Source organism: Drosophila obscura, unplaced genomic scaffold (assembly GCF_018151105.1).
Source record: "Drosophila obscura isolate BZ-5 IFL unplaced genomic scaffold, ASM1815110v1 contig_186, whole genome shotgun sequence".
NCBI lineage: Eukaryota > Metazoa > Arthropoda > Insecta > Diptera > Drosophilidae > Drosophila > Drosophila obscura.
In genome coordinates, this window is record NW_024542774.1 from 5,725,720 (window position 1) to 5,748,858 (window position 23,139).

The 23,139-nt window shown below is 47.8% G+C and overlaps 10 protein-coding genes across 11 annotated transcripts; 4 read left to right on the forward strand and 6 right to left on the reverse strand.

Moving 5' to 3' along the window:
- Nucleotides 1–98: 98 nt before the first annotated feature.
- Nucleotides 99–12,643, forward strand: LOC111078837. Its single transcript, XM_022373723.2, has 4 exons — nucleotides 99–744; nucleotides 1,400–1,841; nucleotides 8,893–9,766; nucleotides 11,768–12,643. Exons 2-4 carry the CDS (start codon nucleotides 1,698–1,700, stop codon nucleotides 12,019–12,021), a joined length of 1,272 nt encoding a protein of 423 aa, XP_022229415.1. The 5' UTR covers nucleotides 99–744; nucleotides 1,400–1,697; the 3' UTR covers nucleotides 12,022–12,643.
- On the reverse strand, nucleotides 5,039–5,657 carry LOC111078842 (neo-calmodulin-like). The gene has a single exon (XM_041593100.1). The coding sequence runs from the start codon at nucleotides 5,517–5,519 to the stop codon at nucleotides 5,073–5,075; it is 447 nt and encodes a 148-aa protein (XP_041449034.1). The 5' UTR covers nucleotides 5,520–5,657; the 3' UTR covers nucleotides 5,039–5,072.
- LOC111078841 (calmodulin-A-like) lies at nucleotides 6,254–6,931 on the reverse strand. Its single transcript, XM_041593099.1, has one exon. It carries the CDS (start codon nucleotides 6,797–6,799, stop codon nucleotides 6,353–6,355), a length of 447 nt encoding a protein of 148 aa, XP_041449033.1. The 5' UTR covers nucleotides 6,800–6,931; the 3' UTR covers nucleotides 6,254–6,352.
- LOC111078840 (neo-calmodulin) lies at nucleotides 6,807–7,623 on the reverse strand. The gene is made up of 2 exons (XM_022373727.2): nucleotides 7,060–7,623; nucleotides 6,807–6,975 (listed from the first exon to the last, which is right to left on the reverse strand). Exon 1 carries the CDS (start codon nucleotides 7,516–7,518, stop codon nucleotides 7,072–7,074), a length of 447 nt encoding a protein of 148 aa, XP_022229419.1. The 5' UTR covers nucleotides 7,519–7,623; the 3' UTR covers nucleotides 6,807–6,975; nucleotides 7,060–7,071.
- On the reverse strand, nucleotides 10,622–12,382 carry LOC111078839. Its single transcript, XM_022373726.2, has 3 exons — nucleotides 11,457–12,382; nucleotides 11,162–11,398; nucleotides 10,622–11,111 (listed from the first exon to the last, which is right to left on the reverse strand). The coding sequence occupies exons 1-3, from the start codon at nucleotides 11,616–11,618 to the stop codon at nucleotides 10,713–10,715; spliced, it is 798 nt and encodes a 265-aa protein (XP_022229418.1). The 5' UTR covers nucleotides 11,619–12,382; the 3' UTR covers nucleotides 10,622–10,712.
- Nucleotides 12,560–14,287, reverse strand: LOC111078838 (protein lifeguard 4). The gene is made up of 3 exons (XM_022373725.2): nucleotides 14,123–14,287; nucleotides 13,607–13,833; nucleotides 12,560–13,542 (listed from the first exon to the last, which is right to left on the reverse strand). The coding sequence occupies exons 1-3, from the start codon at nucleotides 14,127–14,129 to the stop codon at nucleotides 12,937–12,939; spliced, it is 840 nt and encodes a 279-aa protein (XP_022229417.2). The 5' UTR covers nucleotides 14,130–14,287; the 3' UTR covers nucleotides 12,560–12,936.
- A 103-nt stretch (nucleotides 14,288–14,390) lies between these two features.
- Nucleotides 14,391–14,880, forward strand: LOC111078825. Its single transcript, XM_022373697.2, has one exon. It carries the CDS (start codon nucleotides 14,541–14,543, stop codon nucleotides 14,841–14,843), a length of 303 nt encoding a protein of 100 aa, XP_022229389.2. The 5' UTR covers nucleotides 14,391–14,540; the 3' UTR covers nucleotides 14,844–14,880.
- A 368-nt stretch (nucleotides 14,881–15,248) lies between these two features.
- LOC111078833 (mitochondrial-processing peptidase subunit alpha) lies at nucleotides 15,249–17,503 on the forward strand. The gene is made up of 6 exons (XM_022373718.2): nucleotides 15,249–15,430; nucleotides 15,543–15,921; nucleotides 15,985–16,401; nucleotides 16,459–16,599; nucleotides 16,655–17,159; nucleotides 17,219–17,503. Exons 1-6 carry the CDS (start codon nucleotides 15,378–15,380, stop codon nucleotides 17,389–17,391), a joined length of 1,668 nt encoding a protein of 555 aa, XP_022229410.1. The 5' UTR covers nucleotides 15,249–15,377; the 3' UTR covers nucleotides 17,392–17,503.
- LOC111078832 (ribonuclease 3) lies at nucleotides 17,489–21,733 on the reverse strand. Of its 2 annotated transcripts, none has more exons than XM_041593274.1 (3): nucleotides 20,223–21,733; nucleotides 17,837–20,158; nucleotides 17,489–17,776 (listed from the first exon to the last, which is right to left on the reverse strand). In XM_041593274.1, exons 1-3 carry the CDS (start codon nucleotides 21,643–21,645, stop codon nucleotides 17,619–17,621), a joined length of 3,903 nt encoding a protein of 1,300 aa, XP_041449208.1. In that variant the 5' UTR covers nucleotides 21,646–21,733; the 3' UTR covers nucleotides 17,489–17,618. The 2 variants fall into 2 exon arrangements, with proteins under 2 accessions (XP_041449208.1, XP_041449207.1); XM_041593273.1 differs by having other exon boundaries at nucleotides 17,489–17,779.
- Nucleotides 21,734–21,753: 20 nt separating this feature from the next.
- LOC111078835 (ribonuclease H1) lies at nucleotides 21,754–23,123 on the forward strand. Its single transcript, XM_022373721.2, has 5 exons — nucleotides 21,754–22,122; nucleotides 22,183–22,239; nucleotides 22,297–22,532; nucleotides 22,597–22,867; nucleotides 22,923–23,123. Exons 1-5 carry the CDS (start codon nucleotides 21,796–21,798, stop codon nucleotides 23,019–23,021), a joined length of 990 nt encoding a protein of 329 aa, XP_022229413.2. The 5' UTR covers nucleotides 21,754–21,795; the 3' UTR covers nucleotides 23,022–23,123.
- The last annotated feature ends 16 nt before the right edge of the window (nucleotides 23,124–23,139 follow it).

Genomic DNA, 23,139 nt, shown 5'->3' on the forward strand with positions numbered 1-23,139 from the left:
CGGAAGAGGAAGATCATAATATCGCACAAAAATATCGATACTGTTTTGCAAAGATACATATCGATATGCTGATGTATCAATAGACTCACATCCCTACTCCAGCTGTTCACCGCGTCCGCTGAGTGCTTTCGCGGAAAAAAAGTAATTGCACAAACGACCGAGCCGAGCCGGAAAATAGAATGTCCAACGATACGACGGGCTGTGTAGTTTTAGCTTCAGCGTGTTGATTGATTCCCCTTCAATGGCTGCACTACTGCCACAGATGCGCACACACACGCCCTGTGCATTTTGATGCATTCATATATGTATAACAGTTGATAACGACAACTACAGCAACAGAGCCGCAGGCCAATCGCATCGCGTCCCATCGCGTCGCGTCGTATTGAACCGCATTCAAGTGTTTTGTTATTTAGTCTTTCAACGTGCTTCGAATAATTCATACTTCACAATTTCAAACGCGGAACGAAAGTGAATGTCGGTGAACACACAATAAAATTATGTAAAGACAATAGCAACAACAACTCTCTGCCTTTTTGTGTGCGTAAGTGTGGCATTCGCTTATCAGAGTGTCTGCCCATTTAATGGAAGCTGCGCCGGCAAAATGTGCTACCTGCCGCAATCAGTGCTAAACCTCCTTCACACACAACAGCATCAGCAGCAGCAGAAACGCGACAGACAACGACAGCGGCACATCAAGCAGAAACTTAAAATAGCCGGAGCCCCTTGTTGAGCGCCACTCGAATCGTAAGTTGAGCGCCAGTCAATGCCCATCATTGTCATCGCCCCAATCATCTTCTGCTCATTGAGCCATTGCCCTCACCTTGTGCACATTTTGCTTTGTCTTTGGCTCGACGCCATAAACGCCCACCAGGGGCGGCCGTCACGCATCATATGTACATATCTACGAATGCGATTGAGGGCGTTAACAGATGCAGTGCAATAGATTAGATCAGTGTGACATTTTATTGTTAGCCACAAACAGAATCATTACGCTACAGATATTCCTGACCAACATCAACATCCGAATCGATCGAGGCATCTCATCTGATAGATAAGTGTCTGGTACAGATATCCGTAAATATTCATATTGCAATCTACAAAGTGATGTACTAGTAATTCTGTTTCGTGTTTCTAATTAGTGTACATAAATGATTCCAAGTAGTGGGCATTCTATGGTCGACTATAGTAGCGCAAATATTTACCCAAAAAAAAAGCCGCTGAAATAAAAATTGATTTTTTCAGAAAAACAGATGAAGAAAATGTTAAATTTATTCGCATTCTGTGTACAATTTATGGTACAATCTGCAATCCAAAAGTCTGGGCTAAAGCTATTCGCGGAAACAAATCTGCTTGGCAATGAGTATAATATTTGTTCTTTGCTTTCGTTTTTTATTAACAGGCCCGCAAATAAACTACAGACAATACAGACAACACCCACTACAAGAGAATAAGCTGCTTCAGCGACGATTATGTATAATGAAGGAAACCAATTAGGCAAATATATGCTCAAATAATTGGATAATTCGCCATGCAAAAAGACACCTAGAGGGAGAAATTGAACAGGATTGCCGTGACAATACTCAAATACTACACCGGCCATAGGAAAAAATATCATACTGGAGGCCTCACTTACTTTGAAGCGCATTTTTGCCCGCAAAATTGGCTACAACACGAAATCAAAGTCAATTTTAGCGGCCATGCGCACAAAACACTTGATCCTGATACTAATCGGGGTGATATTCGCAACGATTGTGTTCATCGCCGTTGGGCCAGCCGGCGAGCCGAACGATTCATTCAAGAACATCGTCGTCCAGACGCACCAGCAGTTGAAAGAGTTTCAGGTGAGTCAGGGAACAACCATGGCGGCAATGGGGCTCTAAGTCTGGTGAACAGATAGCAATTGAAGCACGGCACCACACTAGTCCCAAAACTCGCACCAATGGCCCAGATAAGGGTATTAAATAACAATTATATATCTATATCTGACGGCTTTGTTGTTGAAGCTTTCGTCGATAAGCAAACGAGCAAGTCCCCGCCCCCAAGGGGATCCCACTGAAATTTTCGTCCATAATTTGTCTTAATAAATGACGGTTTAGGTTTTCCCACAAATGAGATTTTTTTTTTCCGCAAAATGTGACTCAAGGAACAAATATTTTTCTCTGATTTGGCATGTCTGAAGTTCTGAACGTGTCACATGAGAAATGAAATTGATATTTTACCCCCGCGACCTTTTGAGGATTCACACCTGCCACGCATCATATCAGATGGAACATGGAACGTACTCCAACTTTATATAAAGTGCAGATACTTTAATGTTGATAGAGAAATATTAAAGATAGTTCTGGTAGGGATACTTGGCTGAGATTGGCTGGCAATCATCACTTTTGGCAGGAACACGTTAGATGTTTGCCAACTTTTTGGCAACAGACATGCCCTTGAACTGTGCTCACACATGCCACGATGCCTACACTAAGCTTATTTTCCGCTCAGTTTATGCTTTTAGCCAAATTGAAGCACGTCCTATTGGGTGGGCGGCACTCACAGAGTCACTCCAAGACACGCCACGCGGCCAGTCTGCCAGGCTGTCTGCCAAGTGAGCAAACAACCCAAAAGTCATCAGCATGATGTATGTGGTAGTACGCGTAGTACATCCCACAGAGTGGACCGTTGGTCATTGTGTGAGGTCAGCTACCGCTGGAAGTTATCTCCAGTGTGGGCTCTGCCCAGCCCTTTTTTGTTTGCCTACAGACCCACATATGGAACTCATTTTGGGGCACAAATTCAGGCAACCTGACGGTTCGTTGTTTACCCAATTTTTGTGTTTACATTAATTAAATTGCGGCCACGGCTGCCACAACCAGGCTAGACCCTCTGGAGGCTACCAATGGCAGCGAATTTAAGAGGCGAGTAAGTCATCCTGTGATCCGATATCAGGCAGGTCTCCACATCATTACACAGCAGATTGCACGACTGAATTATGGTGTTTCAAAGCACCGATTTGTGCGGCTGTATTTCGGTTCTTTGCTCGACACGTTCGCGCATAAAAAATAAAATATAATTGGGTCATAAAAAAGAAGAGTCTTTGGCACAAAGTTTACAACATTTTCTGTTATCTCTGGACCCGCCCCGCCCTGCCCCGGCCGGCCCGGCCCGGCCTTGCCCGGAAAATAAGAACGTTTCTGTACGATTTGGGCATTCCGGTATCAGTGCAAACAAAGATAGCGAAAGCATAAATGGATTTTCTGTGGCGCACTGACATGGCATGGATCATCCAACTATCTATGGCATGGCGCAGTTCCCCGCTGTTATAAAAAATGTACGCGAATTCCCTACAACTGCAGTGCAGTCTGAACAAATTATAGCCGACTGATTTTGTAATTTGGATTGGTTTTTGCAGCCGCTTCTTAAACCCGTTCTCGCAGCCGCAATCAACAGAAACAATAAAAGCGACTCGTAGCAACAAGCTGATTGTATTCCACCAGTAGCAATGCACTAAACTGGTTTGCCACAAGTACAGACAGTTTATAACGCTACAGCTTACTTACAGCTATGCGTTCAATTCAATTTTCATTATAATGCGATGTAAGCTACCATACATGACACATGTGACGCATAACGACGGCTTCCATCAATTTCACAAGGGAAGAACAGGGCAGGTGGTGTCAGTGACCAGTGACCAGTGTCTCTAATGCATCAGCTTGATGCCTTCCCTCGATTTGAGTGCTTTGCCACATCCTCTCGGATATGCACAGCAAACGAATTGAAAAGCTAGAATAGGGTATTGCGATCAGATCGATTGCTAAAGAGTTACAGAAGTTGCTGCAGCGTGTAAGAGTTCTTGGTGCTTGCCAGGGTATTCAAAGCTTCGGCTGCCAAGCTGCCATGGCTTGCCATGTTTTTATTGCTGAGCGCTCTACAGCGATGAATGTGATAAATTGTACCTTAGAATTAATTCTACAATTTTCATACGGTTAAGTGCTCGTTGAGTGGGAATACGCCCAGCTGTTCTGCCGCCCGTATATATGTGCATATAAGGTTTATTTAAGTTTACGACCATCGGATAGATACACTACACACTACATATGATAACTAGTATCATAACAAGAGTTTCCCCAATTCGATTATATGCACATACATATATGTATGTATGTATGTATGGATATCCCTCATTCGAGTGCTGACTGAGTGCTTTGCAGCTGATAAGGCGGGGGGGCCTTAAGCCTTTCGCCAAGAGCTGACCGCATTTAAAGACCGTGCACTCAATGCAAAAGCTACCAAAAGACTCTCCAAAGTACTGGAACAGTTGCTACCACTCGGAATGGAGATATTGTACGCGTAATACCGCCCGAAGCAGGTGAGAGAATAGTTTTTAATAACTGTAGAGCCCGACATGACGGCTCTGAGAATTTTATTTTCAGTCAGCATGAAATATTGATATCCCCAGCTATTTATAAGGCTATTGAGGTAATCAAAAATGTAACTTAACAATGAACCTGTATGGCGCCTGTCCTATGGCCCTATCCATGGATAGAACCGACCGCTGGATGAATTATCGAGAATTCTGACAGCCATCATCATCATCAGATCAATGTCAGTCCTCTGCTGTGTTGTCCACCCACTGAAGCACAATTAGACGGCTGGGGGGCTGGCTGGTAGATAATCTATTTAAATTGCACTTGGAAAGGGGTGGGGTGGGGTGGGGCGTAGGTCTCATGGCCTGACCAATGATGGAGACCGGCTGACCCCGTGACATTTGATTAACATGAATAAATTGCAGAGTTGTTGCTGTAATTCGACTAATTTACTTGCACTTCTAGTGGCAGAATGAAATAGTTCTCCCAGAGAGGGGGAAAGGCAGAGGCGGCAGAGTCAGTCGACAGTTGACAGTTGCGTCGCGAATTCACTCGATAGTCTTTAATAATTGAATGGGAAACAAATGAGCCATGTCCCAGCAATCCTTGGGCTCTGCTAAAGCCGGCAAGTCTCCATTTTCAAGGTTGGGTCCCTGTCCCACTGCGGCAGAAGCAAAAGTCAAATATAAAGTGAAACAAAATATGTAATTCGATCAGGGACTAGGATCGATAGGCATGAAGGAACTCATCGTAGCTCAGTTGCCCATCATTATCCAAATCGGCCTCGCGGAACATCTCATCGAACTCCTGATCGGTGAGCTTCTCCCCCAGACTGGCAATAACGTAGCGCATCTCCTGCGCTGATATAAACCCATCGGTATCGCGATCGAACACCTCGAACGCGGCCTTCACAGACTCGTCCTTGTTGAGCACCTGATAGTTCTTGGCCATCATCTGAAGGAACTCGACAAACTCAATTGTACCGCTGTTATCCGCATCGATCTCCTCGATCATGTCGTACAGCTCGGCCTCAGTGGGCGTCTGTCCCAGGGAGCGCAGCACGACGCCCAGTTCCTGGCAGGTGATCGAGCCAGTGTTGTCTCTGTCGTAAACGGAAAAAGCGTCCCGTATCTCCTTGATTTGTTCGGGAGTCAGATTGCCATCCATTCTTATTGTATCTTCATGTATTTTAGATCTAGCAAATGTATAATTCTTTTTTTTGCTGCTGGGAATTTCCCAAAAAAGAAAATTATTTATTTTTGTTTACTCGGATTCACCTTTTGTGTGTTACTGAATGAATGAATGAATAGTTTACTACAATTGGTTTCTAGACATCTTACACATCGATCCAAGGAATGCTGTTTACCAAAAAAAACCAGAGCTAAGGGGAGTCCAACAAGACTTCTTAGTGCTCGGAACCCCACTTCACATATGAAATGGCCTGACCACTGACCACTGGACCTTGTGGCATATGTGAGAATGCTTATGTACAAATATGTAGTATGATGGTGACACATCACCTTCGAGTATTGAACTATGCTCTCCCATTAATGCCCCTAACTGGGGCCAGACAAAGGGGTAAACAGCCAGCCAGCCAGCCAGCCAATGCTTGGTGCTTGGTCAAATATTTAAATTGCCTCGTAATCAGAATGTGGCTCGTTCTTGGCTCTGGTTGTTTACGCTGCTGCTAGGCCCAGTCCTAGTCCAAAGGGGCACTCCCCCAAAAAGGGCCATTAGGCACATGCAACCATTTCGGAGTCACGCGCCCCCAAGCCCCAAAGGAAGGGTGCTCCAGCCTTCTTCACGTGCCGCGTGTGGCCGACTCTCAGGCGCTGACCAGCAAGAATGCCTTAGAAACTTTAAGTGGACCCCAGAAAAACTACAAAAAACAAAAAAAAAGATTTCCTCGGAATGGGGTTGATACTTCCCTTCATGTGATTGTATTTGTTGCTTTGAATTTTGTAGAGTATTTGGGGTTATGTTCTGGGTTATTTTCCTGCTTAGCTCCGCATGGCACTGAGATACTCAGCGTAGCTGATCCTGCCATCGCGATCCTGATCGATTTCGGCCATAATTTCGCGCACCTCCTCGTCCGTCACCTTCTCGCCCAGCATCATCATTGTGGTCTTCAGTTCGAGTGTGGATATATAGCCATTGCCGTCACGATCGAAGATTTTGAAGCCCTGCAGCAGGGACTCCTCACTGCCGATATCCTGCATTCGATGCGACATCATATGCAAAAACTCGGAGAAGTCAATCGTGCCATCCCCATCCAGATCAATCTCGTCAATCAAGTCGTAGAGCTCCGCTTCGGTGGGATTCTGGCCCAGCGAACGCATCACAGTGCCCAGCTCCTTGCAGGTGATGCATCCTTTGTTCTCGCGATCAAACACCTGGAAGGCCTCGCGAATCTCTTCGATCTGATCTGGTGTTAAGTTTGAAGACATTTGAAGATTGGTTGGTTGTTGTGTTTACTGGCTTGCCAAAATGTGTGGTTTATTCTTTGTGTGTGTGTTTTTTTTGTCTTTTACTATGTTTCGTTTTTGTTTGTCGAAGTGTAAATAAGTCTGAATTAATCTTAAACTAAACTTTGTGACAGATATGTCAACGATAGAGCCTCGTCCTGCAAAGCACAACAAAAAGCGGGAATATGAACAGGATGGTGATGAGAGAAAGATAGAGAAAGTACACCCAACCCAGCACTCACATAAAGACGACGCTAGCGGGACGTCATCATGTTGACGAACTCCTCAAAGTCGAGATGGCCATCCTGGTCAATGTCATACTCCCGTATCATCTCCTCTATCTCGTCGTCGGGCAACTTCTCGCCCAGGGCTGTTAGGACCACCTTTAGTTCCGCAGAGGTGATGTAGCCATTGTTCTCCTTGTCGAAGACGCGAAAGGCGTCGCGCAGCTCGTCCTCGTGGTTGGTGTCGTGCATCTTGCGTAGAATCATGCTGCAGAACTCCTCCAGCTCGATGGAGCCGTTGCCATCCGCATCCACCTCATTGATCATAGACTGCAGCTCGTTGTCGGTGGGTGCGCGGCCCAGGGCACGCATTACGATTGCCAATTCTTTGGCGGTGACGGAACCATCTTGCTCTCTGTCCATTATAGCGAAAGCATCCTCGATGCATTTTCGTTCGTCATCCGGTAGATCCTCCATTGTGGCTTCAGCTGCTGCCGCTGTAGTTCGACAAATTACTCTCCCGTGCGGACTAACAATATTCTCGATTGAGTGAGTGGAACGTTTACCCAATGCTCACTTGGTTGTTGCCCCAAACAATTTTGCCATGTTGTTGAAATCGATTCCCCACGATTGCCTCCTTCTTGCGGCGCCACACAGCAAATGGACACAAACAGCGGCAAATGAAATGAAAAATAAAATTCGATTTCGCCAGGGAACATCCCATAACAACGGCCAGGGCGACCGTTTCTAGCCAGTTCCTATAAAATCAATAAACTAGTTATGCAAGGGGTTTTGGGCGGACATGTGGCGAATAACCCCAAGGAATAGCCAAGGGGAGGAGGCTTACGATCATTTTCTATCCTGCTTTTATTTCCATCATTTTGGGCAGGGCAGGTGTGCTTTGAATAAAGGCGTAGGCTTTCGCTCTGTTCAATCAAGGTCCTTGACACGCGGGCCGCCATTGGCGACATAGGCGACAGGCGACAGGTTGTCATGCGATTTGTGCTTGGCGACGACAAGCCTGGCCCGGCCCGGCCTGGCCCTTTGTCAGTTGGCTATTGGCGCGGGTTAATTAAATACCCTGCTCTGCCTATGTACATAAAGTCGAACTGCTGGTGGAAAAGGGTATATACAGCATATATATATATATATATATGTCACATTCGGAAACGCGAAAAAGCCGTTCTCCAGTGAAACATTTGCACCCATTAAAATTACACAAAAATCCAATTAGAATTACTATACCAGATACCAGATAATCAGCATATCCTTGTGTGCAGTTTATTTCCGTGTCTTCTGGGGTATCTTTCTGTACGACTATCGACTGTGGAATTCCTTCTGGGTTTTATTATGCCACAAACCGAACACCTGACACCAGCAAAGCAGCGACGACGGGAATCGCTTTTAAGGGCATTGTGGCACGCTCACCCGTGGCCATAATAGACAAGAATTTGACATCAACACAAAAATTTTCCATTGTGCGGCACACGCGGCCGAGTTTGAGTTATTTGTTTTTTGGGGAGTTTGTGGGCTGGCCGCTCTGAGAGGCCCAATAAAAAGATTTCCCACACTAGTTACCGGCAGTGGCGAATGTGTCCCTTTTATATTGCTCCCATGACGAGGCGGATTCCGTTGCTACTGGCACTACTGCCTCTGTCTCTGTGTCTCTTCCTGCCTCTGTTTCTGTTTGTGGCATTGATTGCACTGCACTGGGGCTTGCACCGTGGGGTAGCAGCCTGAAAGGAGTCCTATACGAACGCTATCTGGGTCAGCACTCTGTCCTTGATTGAAACTTAATTTGCGAGAAGCAATCCCATTTACATAATCTCATTTGCTTTGCGCTTCTTGCAGGAGAATCTGCGCGTGGGGCTGGAGCGGAAGAAGCTCGAAATAGATGCCAAGTATCTGGTGCTGCTCGGTTTCACCACCGCCAAGGATGGCTCGCAACAGCAGATGCAGCAGCAGCAGCAAAAGGAGCTGCAGCAGGACCATCAGCAGCTGCCACAGACAGACCCAGGACCTGCTACCAAGGCGGAGCTGGAGCTTGGCGATCTGCGTCGCCAGCAGGCACAGGAAGCGGGCGCCAACGCTGGGAAGCCGGAGAAGGAGGTGGGGCAGCGCAAGCGGATCACCACGCCGTACAATGGCACCAAGAGCAACTTCACCATTGTCACGTACGTGCAGGAGGGTCAGGCACCATCGGCCATTCTGCTGGCCCAGAACATCGCCGTCAAACTGCCCGGCGAGCACCTGCTCATCTACGACCTGGGCGTGTCGGAGGAGCAACTGAAGGCCCTCAACGCCTACTGCAACATTAGTCGTTGCGCCGTCATCACCTACGACCTGTCCGAGTTCCCCTCGTTCGTCGGCGACCAGCGGACGCACGCCTATCGGCCCATTGTGATAAAGGACGCCCTGCTGCGTGCCCGGTCAGTGCTGTTCGTGGAGAACTACATGCGGATGCGTGGCGGCTACCACGAGCTGCAGGAGCTGCAGAGTCGCGGCATGGTGGCCGGTGTCCTCGGCTGGAGTACGCCCACGGCGGTCTCCTCGCTCACCCATCCCAAGATGTTCGACTTCTTCGAGTCGAATGCCGAGGACTTTATATTCCTCCGGATGGTCGATCTCGATGTGGTCTTCTTCGTGGACAATCTGTTTGTCACCGAGAAGATCCTGCTGCCGTGGCTCAAGTGCTGCCTCACCCAGGAGTGCATCGATCCAATTGGTGAGTGGAATAGACAGCGAAGCGATATGGAAAACTGTCATTAGGGACTGCCGCCTTCACTGCCCTTTCCTTTGCCCCCAACCGATTGGGGGAATCAATCAAAATTACCTTCATATCACATACCCCGCTCCAAACTACAATACCATCCATCCATCCACCAGCCCCCTGGAGGACTAATGACCGCCATTTGCACGACATTTGTGTGATGGCCCTCATATCGGGGTAAATTTGTGTGATTACTTCCACCTGATTTGGGATTTATGGCCAAATGATGACATGTATGTCATTTCTTAGAAAAATTCCGCTGTGTAATTCAGGCAATTCAAACATATTGCCAGCCGTCCGGCCATGCCTTTAACGATATTATGTACAAACATAATGCCATAACCGAGTAAAGATATTCACTAAGGGAGCCCACAAAGTGAATGCATATGCATTCACCCGAAGAAGAGCAGTTCAGAGCACTGGATTGTTTGTTTCCGATTCAGTTTGACGCGTTGTAAATCAATCCGATCGGAAGCCAAGCAAAAGCACTTCTGCGAGAGCATGTACGATACATCGGGAGCTTCGTACACTTCGAATTGGAAACAGTTTTGGGATCCATCATGTGCACATTTCCCCCCACATTGATGACTCGCGTACGAGTCAGAAATTCCCATTTCTTGGTGTTTGTATCGATTTCGAATGAAGTCGCATGGCAGTGGCAGCACAGGTCGGGTTTATCATCCCGTTTGACCCTGAATCTCTTATTTTGCAGATTATTTCTATGGTATTGTTTTTGCTGCTGATTATTTGTTGGTCCAGCGTTTCTTTAATCAGTGGGGGCGTTTCCCAGGAGTTGAAAAATGTCACAGCAACACGGTGGCACTGCTTTATTACGAAATTTTGAATGACGAAATTAATTTAAAAATAACATTTATTTTGGGGACAGCTGGGAGCTGCCAGACTAGCAGACCTCCGTTCTGAAGCATTCCTGTATCCAGCGGAAAGCCTCAACGAACTTGCTTAGGATCAATATCTTCAGCAACCTCCATATGCACCTGGGGAGATCGAAGTGAATGCTACCGGCGGCATAGACATATTCCCCAGCGCCAATCTGGTAGCCATGGCGTCCGCAGAGCATGCAGTGGGTGTCGTAGACCACATACCAGGCCTCGAATGTGCAGGCCATGCTGTAGACTATCTGAAACAGCAGGTTCAGCCTGTAGGCCATCAGGGAAAACATGCCAAAGACAAGAAATATGATGAGAATGCCCCGAGCCTGGGTGAATCTGAAGCGCTCCTGTGCCGAGTACAGCATCAGCGCCAAAAGCTCCGCCATTAGAATGATGGGGTAGGCGTAGATCTGAAAGTAAACCATTTAATCGCTGCCTTGCCACAGTGGTAGCCACTCACCCAATGCGACTTGGCCATGTATATCAGATAGAAGCTGCGGTTCAGCGAGCTAATCGCCGTGCTGAGGAGCAGGACGAGGTAGTTGTAGGGTGCCGGTCGGCGCCAATCGCGCCACACGTAGAGGCACGTGTACAGGAACAGGGTCATCAGATAGAAAAACGAAACCATCGCTCCGGGATAGGGCGGTGGGTAGTCCAACATCACCCTCAGACAGGGCAGGGTGCAGGCCACCTGAAGCTGTAATGGTTATGGGAATGTTGTAATGTTGCAGTTGTTCGGATTCGGCGTGGCCTACGACTAGCAATCCATAGAAGCGGCGCACTAGACGGCGTCTGAGGCAAATGTCTGCTATGTCGAATACGTAGGTCCTCCGGCGGTGTCCTTGTGGGAGAAGCAGCTCGCATTGGATAGCCGTGTCCTGGATGGCTGATTTATCCGCTATTATTGCCGTGTCCATTTTACCATTCGACCAACGAATAATATTTGATATCTGATATTTGGCTAATTGGCACTGTGGTAGATGATAATTCGTTGATAGTTGATAAGCACAGCTTTTTCCAGTTAATCGTTTATCTAATTTGTATGTATCCCGGTATGTGTCCCCAGGTGCCCAATCGAACGGCTGCAAATTCAACAAGAAGCCGCTGTATCGGTACTCTGGCTGCCATGGCTACGATGCATCCGCTTTCAATATTGTCCTGGGTCTGACTTGGCGCTGGGACAACTCAAAGTACTCGCTGCCCAGCGACGATGCCAAGAACATGTTCTACAAGGAGACACTGGAGCAGGCAACCCGAATACTGGAGAGTCGACGACGCAACAGCAGCGAGACATCCGATCATCCGTTCACGGAGGACTGAGCGCAGGCAGGATCAGTGGGATCAGCATTTGATATAACATTTTATACGAGCATCCGCACACAGACACACACGACACACTCAGGAGCCGGTAGATCAAAGCAAGCTTGATGCCAATTTGCAAAAACTTGAAACCGAATAAAAGTCTTTAATCTAGTTTAGCTAGCACGCATGCTATTCTTAGCTTGTCGATGATGGGGTCATCGTGATCTGGAGTGGCGTTTACATGGCAGCTTCTACGCTTGAGATGATGAGATGACGGAGACCAAGATCAGGACCAGATCAAAGCAGCAGACTAATACGTGTAGCTTATCGATACAACCAACCCCTTAGTCAAGCCCTAGTTACTTACTATACTTGTTTAACTTACTCGTTTTTCGCTTCGCGGATCGTTGAACTACCCTGTTTAGTTATTTTCTACCGCGTAAATACCCTGTAAATACATAAGTATATCAAATGGCATACATTTTGTGATTGTATTTTATAGTTACATCCATACCAATAACCATAACTATACACGTACTCGTACACGTACACTCAGATATCCATATATATATATAAATATAATAAAAACTTATTGTAACTATCGTAGGACAGGATGAGCCAAAAACAATTAAGTTTATAAAATATTGAATTACCAATAATGCAAGAATATTATTTCATTTTTGGATACAACATTTTGGCATGTAGTGTGCCACTCGTAGGTGGTACTTGGCACAGAAGCACATTAGTTGGTAGCTCTCCAGAGTTAATTCCGGTATATGGCACTGCTTTTCGCTTTGGCTAACCATCAAATGGTTATGTTAATCATCTTAACAACAAACATACATGCATAAGTAAGTTCCTTGAATTGAGAGCTAAATTGGGAAAAGATCCGCGGCTGCTTTCAAAGTTTTCTCCCTGTAAGTACTCTGTCCCCTAGTTGATCCTCTGAAGAATCCGTAGGATATAAACGAAAATGCGAACCACATCGACGTACAGTGTGAGAGCCGCAAATACGTATTCTTCCGGATTGAACTGGTATTCGTGATGGCCGCCGATGATCTGTTGTGTATCGTAGATGAGGAAAAAGCAGGAAATTATGGCCATTAAAGAGGACACGACTATGTTTCCGCTGAGGCTCGGCACGACCATAACGCTCACGCCAACGACGATAGAAAACATCACAAATGTGACCAGGGCCCCGCCCATGGCAGTGTAATCAACTTTAGTTTGAATGGCGTACACGGAGAGGGCTGTGACCAGCAGCGCTGTTACTCCAATAGCGATAAGCACCAAGTTTTCATCCATCACGCTGGAAACACAACCCAGCATCAGAGACATGGTGACGGTGAAGATGCCAAGACAAACAAGGTTAGTGGGATGAGTGCGTCGGACGCTTTCTATACAGGATATCATGATCAGAACTATGATATTAACGACTGCGGCCACAACGATCACAACGGGATTCACTTGCACAAAGAATTTTGTGGGCTCGTGGTACAAAAAAAGGGCGATAATAGCACAGGTGAAAAGCAATTGTACCTGTAAATTTGTAAACTAACGTTAGTCCCATTATGGATATCTTTTGGCATTGGATAATACTTACCAGCAGAATGGAATAAACCTTACGAATGAAGCCTTTGCGTATGGTCTGGTCATTGAAGAGGACGTTCTTCACCTCACCATAGACTTCCTCATAACCATGGGTAGGTGCTCGTATTATGATTAGTCCAGACTCCAAGGTATCCGCAGCCTCAAACGCCCGAGATGTTGACGGATTTTCAGGCGGCGGCAGGGGAATAGGTGGGTAGCGTTCATGATTATTAAGGGGCACTGGAATTAGCGATTATCAGCAAAAAATTAGATATTCCTATGCAAATGTACAAGCTAGTATGTACATATGTGTGTATGCATACAAAATTCTGGGAATTGCCATCAATGGTTTATCTCTATTTGAAAGCGCTTGTTGCCAATCCTTATTTTGCTTACATATACACAGATCCATACATACATGTACATATATTTATACTCGTTTCTTGGAAATGTATATTCGTTTGCTACGTCGGCAAAATTCTTCCACACATTTGAATATTTCTGACTCCGGACGAAACAGAAAACTTACCGTTCATTGTTGGTTACTAATTATTATTTTTATTAAAAGGAATTCTCTTTATCAATATTATTTAGGAACTTTGTGTCCTGTCTGTGCCCGGCCTTTATGGTACAAAGCAATATTATGGGCGGAGGATGGATGGATTAGCCGGATTCAAAGTTTGTCAGACGGGGGAAAAAAGCTTATTTGGGCAGCCCTGCCAACCCGGTTTAATCAAACAGCATTCAACAGCTGTCTGTACCAACAATAACAAAATACATATATGTACAAGCAACGCAACGCAATAATTCGAGTTTGCTAACATTTTTACTTGGTCCACAGCTTGCAGCGGTCAGGCTTAAACGGGTTCGGTGGTTCTGTCTTGTCTTGTAGCCGAAAAGTAAAAGTCAACAAACAGCTCGCGTGCGTGTGTAATTGATAAATAATAATGAGTGTTATTATGAAACTATTCAAAATATTGGCCGTTTTCTTGTTGGCACGAACGCCTCTGATGAATGCCAAAGCTTATGATCCCAATGATCCTAAGATAGCAGAGTGCTGCCTGCCACCTGAGGGCATGTTCGAGGCTTTCTATCCGCGTGAAGTTGAAGGAGTCCCGAATAGCGCCTCTCGCCCCGCTCATGGTCATGGCAGTTTCTTTAAACATCGCAATCCTGCGCTGGTGGACACGAAAAATGCAGCAGCCTATGGGTATCGTTTCGATGGAAAGCGCCGATTCAATTTCGATTAGATTATTAAGAGAATAAATGAAAAATGGATTTGAAAAATAAATGTTTACATTTTAACGGAAAAACGCTCGGAACTTCGTAGGGGGTTGGCAGCGCTGGTCGTTTGTGCAACTCTAGCCCGTTTAAAATAAAATAGAACGTTATCCCATTGTCGACCAGGGGGGTATTTAATATTTCCACGAAATTTATGTGACTTTAACATATTTCACGAATTACAGGTGAAAGATGTCGGTGGTCATTTTTGTTTTGTAAGTAAAGAGGAGGATGGAGCTACAAAGAGCCTTTACAAATAGTATTATTTTCCGCGGTTTAACAAAGGGTGCTAAACTTTTTAAATAGATGGGTGTTAAGTGGGTTAAGTCTCGTTTGATCGACGGATTTCCCTGGTTTTTTTATGGTCACACTGACTACATTTCTTTTTCCATCGAAGTTTTTTTGTTTCGGTTCCGAAAAAATAGAATATGTTTCTGAATCAAATTCAACTATAAATAAAACAAATTTGTAAATATCGGCTACAACACCAAACCTGCAGCAACATGAACGCGCGTGGCATCGGCATGATGAAAACGCTCAAGCACTCCTGGCGCACGTAAGAACCGTGTGGGATGGTTTTTGGTTGTGGTTTGGGGGGGGGTGTGGGTGTGTGGGTGCATGTCAAACCCGGCTAATGTAATCATGATCATTTCACGATTATTTCGCAGATTTCCACGTCGTTTCGCCACGAAGGTAACGCAAATCGGGAGCGATGAAATAGGCAGTGGTACAGGCATAGGGAAAATCACCGGCGGAGTGCGAGACAACGATGGCCACAACAAGGTTAATACGCCGTCGAGGGAAATCGTTACGCATCTTCCGCCACTAACAGAACCACTGCCCAACATGCCGGAGGCTGTATACGCGGCGCCATTGGCGGAGAGTGCCATCACAAAGGTGACGACCCTTGTTAATGGACTGCGCATTGCCTCGGAGCCGCGCTACGGACAATTCTGTACTGTCGGCCTGGTTATAGATTCGGGCCCACGTTATGAGGTGGCCTACCCCGGCGGTGTGTCGCACTTTCTCGAAAAGCTAGCCTTCAATGTAAGTCTGGTTTGAAATATGTACATATGTCGGATAATCCCTAATTTTCGTTATATTCCAAAGTCCACAGTTAATTTTCCCAACAGAGATGCCATACTGAAAGAGCTGGAGAAGAACGGTGGCATCTGCGACTGTCAGAGCTCGCGCGATACCCTCATCTATGCTGCCAGCATTGACAGCAGGGCCATTGACTCTGTTACGCGTCTCTTGGCGGATGTCACTCTGCGGCCCACGATAAGCGAGCAGGAGGTGAATCAAGCAGCGCGTGCCGTAAACTTTGAGCTAGAGACGCTGGGCATGCGCCCCGAGCAGGAACCGATACTTATGGACATGATACACGCGGCTGCCTACAGGGACAATACTCTGGGCCTGCCAAAGCTCTGCCCGCCAGAGACTCTGGAAAGCATAGATCGGTCTGTTCTAATGAACTACCTGAAGCATCATCACTCTCCCAGCCGCATGGTTATTGCGGGCGTTGGTGTAAGTTGATTTTCTCATTAGTTTTTCTCGTTACATAACGATCGTGGATCGTTGCAGGTGGATCACGATGAATTGGTGGAACACGTTAGGAAGTATTTTGTAGAAGAGGAGGCCATCTGGGAGAACGAGCCAGAGAGCAAAGTAGGACCTAAGCAAGTAGACACATCTATCGCCCAGTACACTGGCGGAATTGTGAAGGTAAGAGTTGCAATAAAATAATTACCCAAGAAAAAACTATTTAAATGATTTCTAGGAGCATTGCGAAATTCCCATTTATGCGGCGGCTGGTCTGCCAGAGCTGGCTCATGTCGTTCTTGGCTTTGAGGGATGCTCCCACCAGGATCCGGACTTTGTGGCTTTATGCGTACTCAACATCATGATGGGCGGCGGGGGCTCCTTCTCTGCCGGCGGTCCTGGCAAGGGCATGTACTCGCGGCTCTACACAAAAGTCCTAAATCGCTACCATTGGATGTACAGTGCCACAGCATACAATCATGCCTATACCGACACCGGCTTGTTCTGCATACACGGCAGTGCGCCGCCGCAGCACTTGAACGACATGGTCGAGGTGATTATCCGTGAAATGTTGAGCATGGCAGCCGAACCGGGCCGCGAGGAGTTGATGCGCTCAAAAATACAGTTGCAATCGATGCTACTGATGAACCTGGAATCACGACCTGTTGTGTTCGAAGACGTTGGGCGTCAGGTGCTCGTGACGGGACATCGTAAGCGGCCAGAGCATTTCATTAAGGAGATCGGTAAGAATATCGGTACCCTGAGAAAGTTAAACTGTCTTCGTAAATGCTATCTTTTACAGAGAAAGTGTCCGCCGCTGATATTCAACGCGTGGCCACACGACTGCTCAGCTCCCCACCATCATTGGCCGCGCGCGGGGACATCACCGGCCTGCCCGAAATGAGCCATGTAACCAACGCCCTTGGCGGTGCTGGACGCTCCGGTCTGGGGCGACGATTGTCCCTCTTCAAATAGCACTGGACCTGAGACTTCCATGAAATGAGAAATCATTTCACATTGTTGGGCTCGTAATTCGAAGAGCATTCATGTTTTGTTTGAATTGGCTATAATATTTACCAAAATTCAATTTGACTTCGTTTCAATTTATTTTATTTTGGCAGAGCTACATTTTAGTTAAAGTACTTTTTGGAAATGCAAGCGACTTTGTAAGAAGTTAAGTACACATTCAGTCGACTTCCCTTCTAAGATAATGGCGAAGAGGACGATGGCGAGGACAGGGATGATGACGCTGACAAGCTCTTTCGCATGCGACGCCGCCGCTTGGGAGTTATTTTGGAGTCGTCGCTGTCGCTGGCACTGCTGCTGTCGCTGTCGACACCACTCCGTGGCAAGCGATGGGCTGCTGTAAATAGGCGATTACCAACTGTTGCAGCAACCGAAAATGATTGTGAGTACTCACCAGTCGGACTCCTGGCAGTGCCATTGTCAAGTTCATCATCCTCCGGTAACTCGTCGCTGGAGATGTTTTCGTGCATGCGATACTGCTTGGGCAAGTGAGATTCGTCCTGCAGGAGCGCCGTGTATTTGGGCTTCTTGGCCCTGTCCTCGTCCTGCTGCTTGTCGGCATCGTTGTCCACCTCGCTGCCCGTCTGCTTCTTAATGCTTTTGGCAATCACCCGCTTCTGGTGATCCAACTGCGGAAAGAGGTCCCGCGAGTTCTCCAAGGCCTGCTTTGCTGCGTTCATCTCGGCCTGCTGAATGGAGGCGCCACTGGAGGTGGCCAAACGCTTTGATCGGAAGTAGACGGCCACCTTGTAGACACGCGTGTTGGTCGGACCGCTGGCCTCGACCACCTTGTAGTAGGGTATGTCCGGCTCCCCGCCATCCATGGTGCGGAGTGTGAGGCAACATTGCTGCAGCTTGGACTTTGGATCGTTCCAGTCCTGATTCATGATAAACAACTGGAGGCGCGGAAACAGGCATACATGGCAAAACTGCTCGCAGAACAGGAGACCCTTGTCGACATAAAGCGAACCCAGAAATGCCTCCAGCAGATCAGCGCGGTCTTTGGTCTTCAGGTCCGCTTTGGGATTAGCGTAGACGGCAAACTTGGTCATGCCCAGGTCATCGCACACCACGGCCTGAGTGCGATTATTCACCAGGGAAGAGCGTAGAAGCGACAAATGACCCTCGTGATGCTCGGGGAAGTGACGGTACAGGTATTCCGAGCTGATCAACTGCAGGACAGTGTCGCCCAAGAACTCTAAGCGCTGATTGGAGCCGAGCGTGAGATGGGTGAAGCCGATAGAGCGGTCGGTGAAGGCGCGGGCCAAAAGGCGGATGTGCTTGAACTTCAGCCCAATCGAGTCCTCGAACCTAGTGAGGTCCTTTAGCACGCGATAGGAGTCAATGCAACGTCGATCGCCCAACGGTTCCTGTTCCTGCAGCGGATGCTCCGGCAGGTTCTTCCAAATGTTCAAAAGTTTTCCCTCCTTCCTGAACAATGCCTCCGTGAAGACTTCGTCAGCCACCTTGATGCCGCCGTCCAGCAAGAGGGCACCCATCAGAGCCTCAAAGCAATTGGCCATGGCATGACGCAGCTCTAGTTCGTGGCACAAATCGGAACCATGGGCATACAGCATAAACTCCTCGAGCTGCAGCTTCTTCGCCAGCAGAGCCAAATGTTGATTCTGCACAATGGCAGCCCGGTAGGTGGCCAGGCCGCCCTCCTCCAGCTCTGGGAACATGAAGAACAAATGAATCGAACTGAGGAATTCGACGACAGCATCGCCCAGGAACTCCAGGCGTTCGTTGTGGGTGATATTTGAAACGGTCTCCTGATCCTTGCCAAAGCGCGACATAATGCTGACCAGGGTGTTGATGCCCCGCTTCCGTGTGTTCATGTAGTGGATCTTGCGGTCCCCGTACTCCGGCTGCCGGATGCCACAGTTGGTGAGCGAGTTGCGAGCATGGTCCGGATTGGTGCCATAGTTCTCCTTGTACGAGGGATGCGTCAGCGCCAGCTGCAGAAGATAGCGATTCTTGAACTGGTAGCCAATGCTCTCCTCGAGCAGATCCAGCGACTTGTGGAAGCGCAAATGACACGTCAGCACGGGTATCAACATGGCATGCTGCACAATGTCGCACATGATGCCAGTACGATAGAAACCCTCCGAGCTGATGGCCACCGTGATGTTGCGCTTCATCCGTCCCTGGGTGCGCATCTCCTGCAGCCGCTGCTCCTTGTCCTCCAGCTTGCGTTTGTCCTTGAACGAGGGCTTTGACATGTTCGCCATTAAATGCCGGAACTTGACGTAATCCCGCCAGGCCTTCTGGTACTCCGGATTGCCCGCATAGCTCAACTGGGGTGGACGTATGCCAAAGTGGACAATGGCCGGATGCGAGATACCCGATTCCTGGTGCACGCACTCGGGCAAGTCCGAGTTGTTCCTGTCCAACTGGTCCACACGCAACGAGCACGGCTTATGGCCCGGCTTGGTCACCAGCATGCCCTTTATAAAGTCTACATAGTTCTGCCATTCGTTCTGACTGATCTGGTTCAAGTGCAGCAACTGCTGCCGCTCCACCAGTTCGGCCGAGTTGTCCAGCAGATACTTCAGTACCTCACACATCGCCAGCACCTCTTTGCCATTGTCGGGCAGGTCACGCACGAACCGGGGCAGGAAATGAAACGCTGGGCAGGACTTAACACCATCAGATCCAGCATTGGGCTCCAGGTTAAAGTCAACCAGCTCCAGCAGCTCGTGGAACAGGTATTTGACTGAGATGCAAGGTGGAGAGAATAGTCAATAAAGATTCTAAAAATATGGCTCATGCATTCTTACAGAAAAGGTCCAACTCGTGAATGGTGAAGTTGTCGGGCATCTTCTCCTCGTCGTACTCAATGGTGTACTCAATGTTGAAGCGAATCACTTTGCAGACCGGCAGATCGGTGAGGCGCACATGGGACAGCAGCGAGAATCCCTCGAAGAGAAACTCGTGCTCATCGTGCTTGATAATAGTTGGCGTCTTGGTCAGAAAGTTTGTGGGCGGCGAAATAGTAATGCGATAATGGAATAGACGGCTGGCATTGTTTGTGGCCTTGTCGCACAACTTGTAGCCGGTCTCTCCGGGATAGATGCCATGCCGGATGCCACTGCGGCGCGACTTTGCAGAGCAGCGACATAGGGGACCGTCGTTCATCTCGCCCGCATCGTTGTGCCAGAGATCGGCATGTACACGCTGCGGATGCTGCACCTTGCGCGACAATTCCTCCATGCAGCAGTCCTGCTCGACCTTGAAGCCGTCTTCGTCCGAGTCGTCATCGGACGACGAGGAGCAGGCCTCGGACTTGTGTTTGTGCTTGCAGATGCGACGTCGCGCCTTCCTCGGTGGCGGCGCATAGGCAGGCAATGTCTTACGCACTCGATCTGCTCGCTTAAGTAGCTCGTCCTCAAAGAGATCGCACAGCTTCTGCAAACGCTTTTTGCTCCTAACTTCGTTCTCGTTATTGGTGCGTTCGTAATATGGCTCCGCTGGCGAGGATCGTACCCAAGACTCGACTGTCGCTGCCGTCTCGTTGAGGGCATTCATTTTCTCAATGTAATCCTCTGGCTTCTCGCAATAGTTGGAGCACCATTGGCGGAGCAAACGATCTCGCTCCGTTTCCACTTTGGGCTTGGCCTTGGATTGCGTCGCTTTCCCATCAGCTGGCTCACATCTTTCTCGATAGCTTCGCGGGGCGTACTCCTCGCCAGGGGCACCTCTTGGAGTGTAATAGGTATGCTGCGATGGGCGCGGTTCCCTCTGCGGGTAGTACGCATGTCGTGGATCATATCGCTTGGAGTAGTTGTATCCCGAGTGGTTGCTGTAGGCTGGATTCACATTATACGAATGGGGTCTTGGGTTAGCCGGGCGAAAGTTTGGCGTGTACGAGTACCGATCCTGATATTTGTAGCCTTCATATGAATACGCGCCTTGGTCGTATTGGGCGTATGGTGGCCCTTGGTACTGATAACCCTCATACCCGTACGCTCCTTGATGGTAGGCATCATAAGTTGGCGCTGCAGAAGCGTTGAAAGAGGCGTCCGGATACCTATAATAAGGTGTGGAGCCCCCCTGAGTATACTCGTTCACCGGGGGCGTAGCATTCTGGCTGTAGTTGTAGGAAGATGTGCTGAGATCCTTCACCCCAGGTGGCGGTGGGTCATCAGCGGGCGGCGGTAGAAGTGGCACTTGCTGCAGTGCTGCAGGCGGAGGCTGATACATTTCCAATCAAGAAATATTTTTTTTCAATCCAATCCACTGTCTGCACAATGCTTGAGGGCACCTGGGCACTCTCGCTGTTTGTTTATGTTGTGCTGGCAGATCTGGCAAGGCCTTGACAAAACTATCGATACTTTCTCCTCCCTAATTAACATGTTTTTACTCCGTTCTTTGCGTATCCAGCGGACAATGGCGTATTATGCTGTTGCGAGTGGGCGAAAGGCGGGAATCTACGACACTTGGGCCCAATGTGAGCAGCAAGTGAAGGGCTTCAAGAATGCAGTCTACAAGAAGTTCAACACACGCCAGGAGGCGGAGCAATTTATCAACATTAAAAGTTCCTATGCACCCCATGAAGTAGCAGTGCCGCTGGGACAAAGGCAGCCTCCGCCAGCAAACTGGGGCACTGTCAAGCAACAGGAGCCTCAATATACAGAAGCATGGCCAGACGAAGATCACGACCTGGTGGAGGACGAGCTGGTAGGCAAAAATAATTATTCGGCTGCGATTGAGGCTTCATGTTCTCTGTTTACCTTCCAGAATGCAGCCATGAATGAAGTGGAGGGAGATCCCAAACCAACCAGCAGTAGTAGTCTGGTAACCACGAAAACTAGTTTGTAATGATGTCCATAATGTACAGGACTCTCTTTTTAGATGTATGGGGCGACAAAAAAACGCAAAGTGGACGCTAGCGACGATCGGCAAAAGAAAGTACCTCGGCATGTGTCCCGAGTTGCGGAAGCAGCTGGTATCAAGCACATCGGCGAATTAGAGTTTGAAATCGACACCGACGGCTATGTCATTGTGTACACAGATGGCTCTTGCATAGGAAATGGTCGCAAAGGAGCATGTGCCGGCTATGGAGTCTATTTTGGCGACAATCACTTGCTGTAAGGAAGTGCGTGCAAACCACTGTCGGAAAGCTATTTAATTGTTTGTTAAATGCACATGTAGAAATGCAGCCAAGCCAGTGAGCGGACGCGTCACAAATAATGTGGGTGAGATACAGGCAGCGATTCATGCTATCAAGACAGCGCTGGATTTGGGCATTGGAAAGCTTTGCATTTACACAGACTCTCAGTTCCTGATCAACTCCATAACCTTGTGGGTGCAAGGCTGGAAGAGAAAGGGCTGGATGTTGGCAAACAATCAGCCGGTGAAGAATGTAGTCGATTTCAAGGAGCTGGATGAACTACTCCAAAAAGGGGACATCAAAGTAAAATGGGTTTGTATTTCGTTTCAACTTATCTTTATTGTTTACTATTGATTGTTTCCGTTAGAACTATGTGGAGGCCCACAAGGGCATTAAAGGCAACGAAATGGCTGATAAATTGGCGCGAGAAGGATCCGCTTTGTACAAAGAACTGAATTTAAAATAATCTTCAATTAGACATTAGTTTTTGAATTCCGCGCTCAAACCAAAGTGTGGAATTCAACCGATATGGCAACCCCGAATAAAATTACAGACAGTGAAAACCCTAGGAGGAATGTTTTTAT

Excerpts from the sequence above, each read along its gene's own strand:
- LOC111078833 (XM_022373718.2), top strand. The coding sequence starts at position 15,378 with ATGAACGCGCGTGGCATCGGCATGATGAAAACGCTCAAGCACTCCTGG. Across the intron at positions 16,600-16,654 it reads ACACTGGCGGAATTGTGAAG|GAGCATTGCGAAATTCCCAT; the intron begins GTAAGAGTTGCA and ends AATGATTTCTAG. Across the intron at positions 17,160-17,218 it reads GCATTTCATTAAGGAGATCG|AGAAAGTGTCCGCCGCTGAT; the intron begins GTAAGAATATCG and ends TATCTTTTACAG.
- LOC111078832 (XM_041593273.1), bottom strand. The coding sequence starts at position 21,645 with ATGTATCAGCCTCCGCCTGCAGCACTGCAGCAAGTGCCACTTCTACCG. Across the intron at positions 20,159-20,222 it reads TCACGAGTTGGACCTTTTCT|TCAAATACCTGTTCCACGAG; the intron begins GTAAGAATGCAT and ends CTTGCATCTCAG. Across the intron at positions 17,780-17,836 it reads CACTGCCAGGAGTCCGACTG|CAGCCCATCGCTTGCCACGG; the intron begins GTGAGTACTCAC and ends GCCTATTTACAG.
- LOC111078841 (XM_041593099.1), bottom strand. The coding sequence starts at position 6,799 with ATGTCTTCAAACTTAACACCAGATCAGATCGAAGAGATTCGCGAGGCC.
- LOC111078838 (XM_022373725.2), bottom strand. Across the intron at positions 13,543-13,606 it reads AGGTTTATTCCATTCTGCTG|GTACAATTGCTTTTCACCTG; the intron begins GTAAGTATTATC and ends ACAAATTTACAG.
- LOC111078835 (XM_022373721.2), top strand. The coding sequence starts at position 21,796 with ATGTTTTTACTCCGTTCTTTGCGTATCCAGCGGACAATGGCGTATTAT. Across the intron at positions 22,240-22,296 it reads CAACCAGCAGTAGTAGTCTG|ATGTATGGGGCGACAAAAAA; the intron begins GTAACCACGAAA and ends CTCTCTTTTTAG. Across the intron at positions 22,533-22,596 it reads TTTGGCGACAATCACTTGCT|AAATGCAGCCAAGCCAGTGA; the intron begins GTAAGGAAGTGC and ends ATGCACATGTAG.
- LOC111078839 (XM_022373726.2), bottom strand. The coding sequence starts at position 11,618 with ATGGACACGGCAATAATAGCGGATAAATCAGCCATCCAGGACACGGCT. Across the intron at positions 11,399-11,456 it reads GCTTCTATGGATTGCTAGTC|CTTCAGGTGGCCTGCACCCT; the intron begins GTAGGCCACGCC and ends TAACCATTACAG. Across the intron at positions 11,112-11,161 it reads ACATGGCCAAGTCGCATTGG|ATCTACGCCTACCCCATCAT; the intron begins GTGAGTGGCTAC and ends GTTTACTTTCAG.
- LOC111078837 (XM_022373723.2), top strand. The coding sequence starts at position 1,698 with ATGCGCACAAAACACTTGATCCTGATACTAATCGGGGTGATATTCGCA. Across the intron at positions 1,842-8,892 it reads AGCAGTTGAAAGAGTTTCAG|GAGAATCTGCGCGTGGGGCT; the intron begins GTGAGTCAGGGA and ends CGCTTCTTGCAG. Across the intron at positions 9,767-11,767 it reads GGAGTGCATCGATCCAATTG|GTGCCCAATCGAACGGCTGC; the intron begins GTGAGTGGAATA and ends ATGTGTCCCCAG.
- LOC111078825 (XM_022373697.2), top strand. The coding sequence starts at position 14,541 with ATGAGTGTTATTATGAAACTATTCAAAATATTGGCCGTTTTCTTGTTG.
- LOC111078842 (XM_041593100.1), bottom strand. The coding sequence starts at position 5,519 with ATGGATGGCAATCTGACTCCCGAACAAATCAAGGAGATACGGGACGCT.
- LOC111078840 (XM_022373727.2), bottom strand. The coding sequence starts at position 7,518 with ATGGAGGATCTACCGGATGACGAACGAAAATGCATCGAGGATGCTTTC.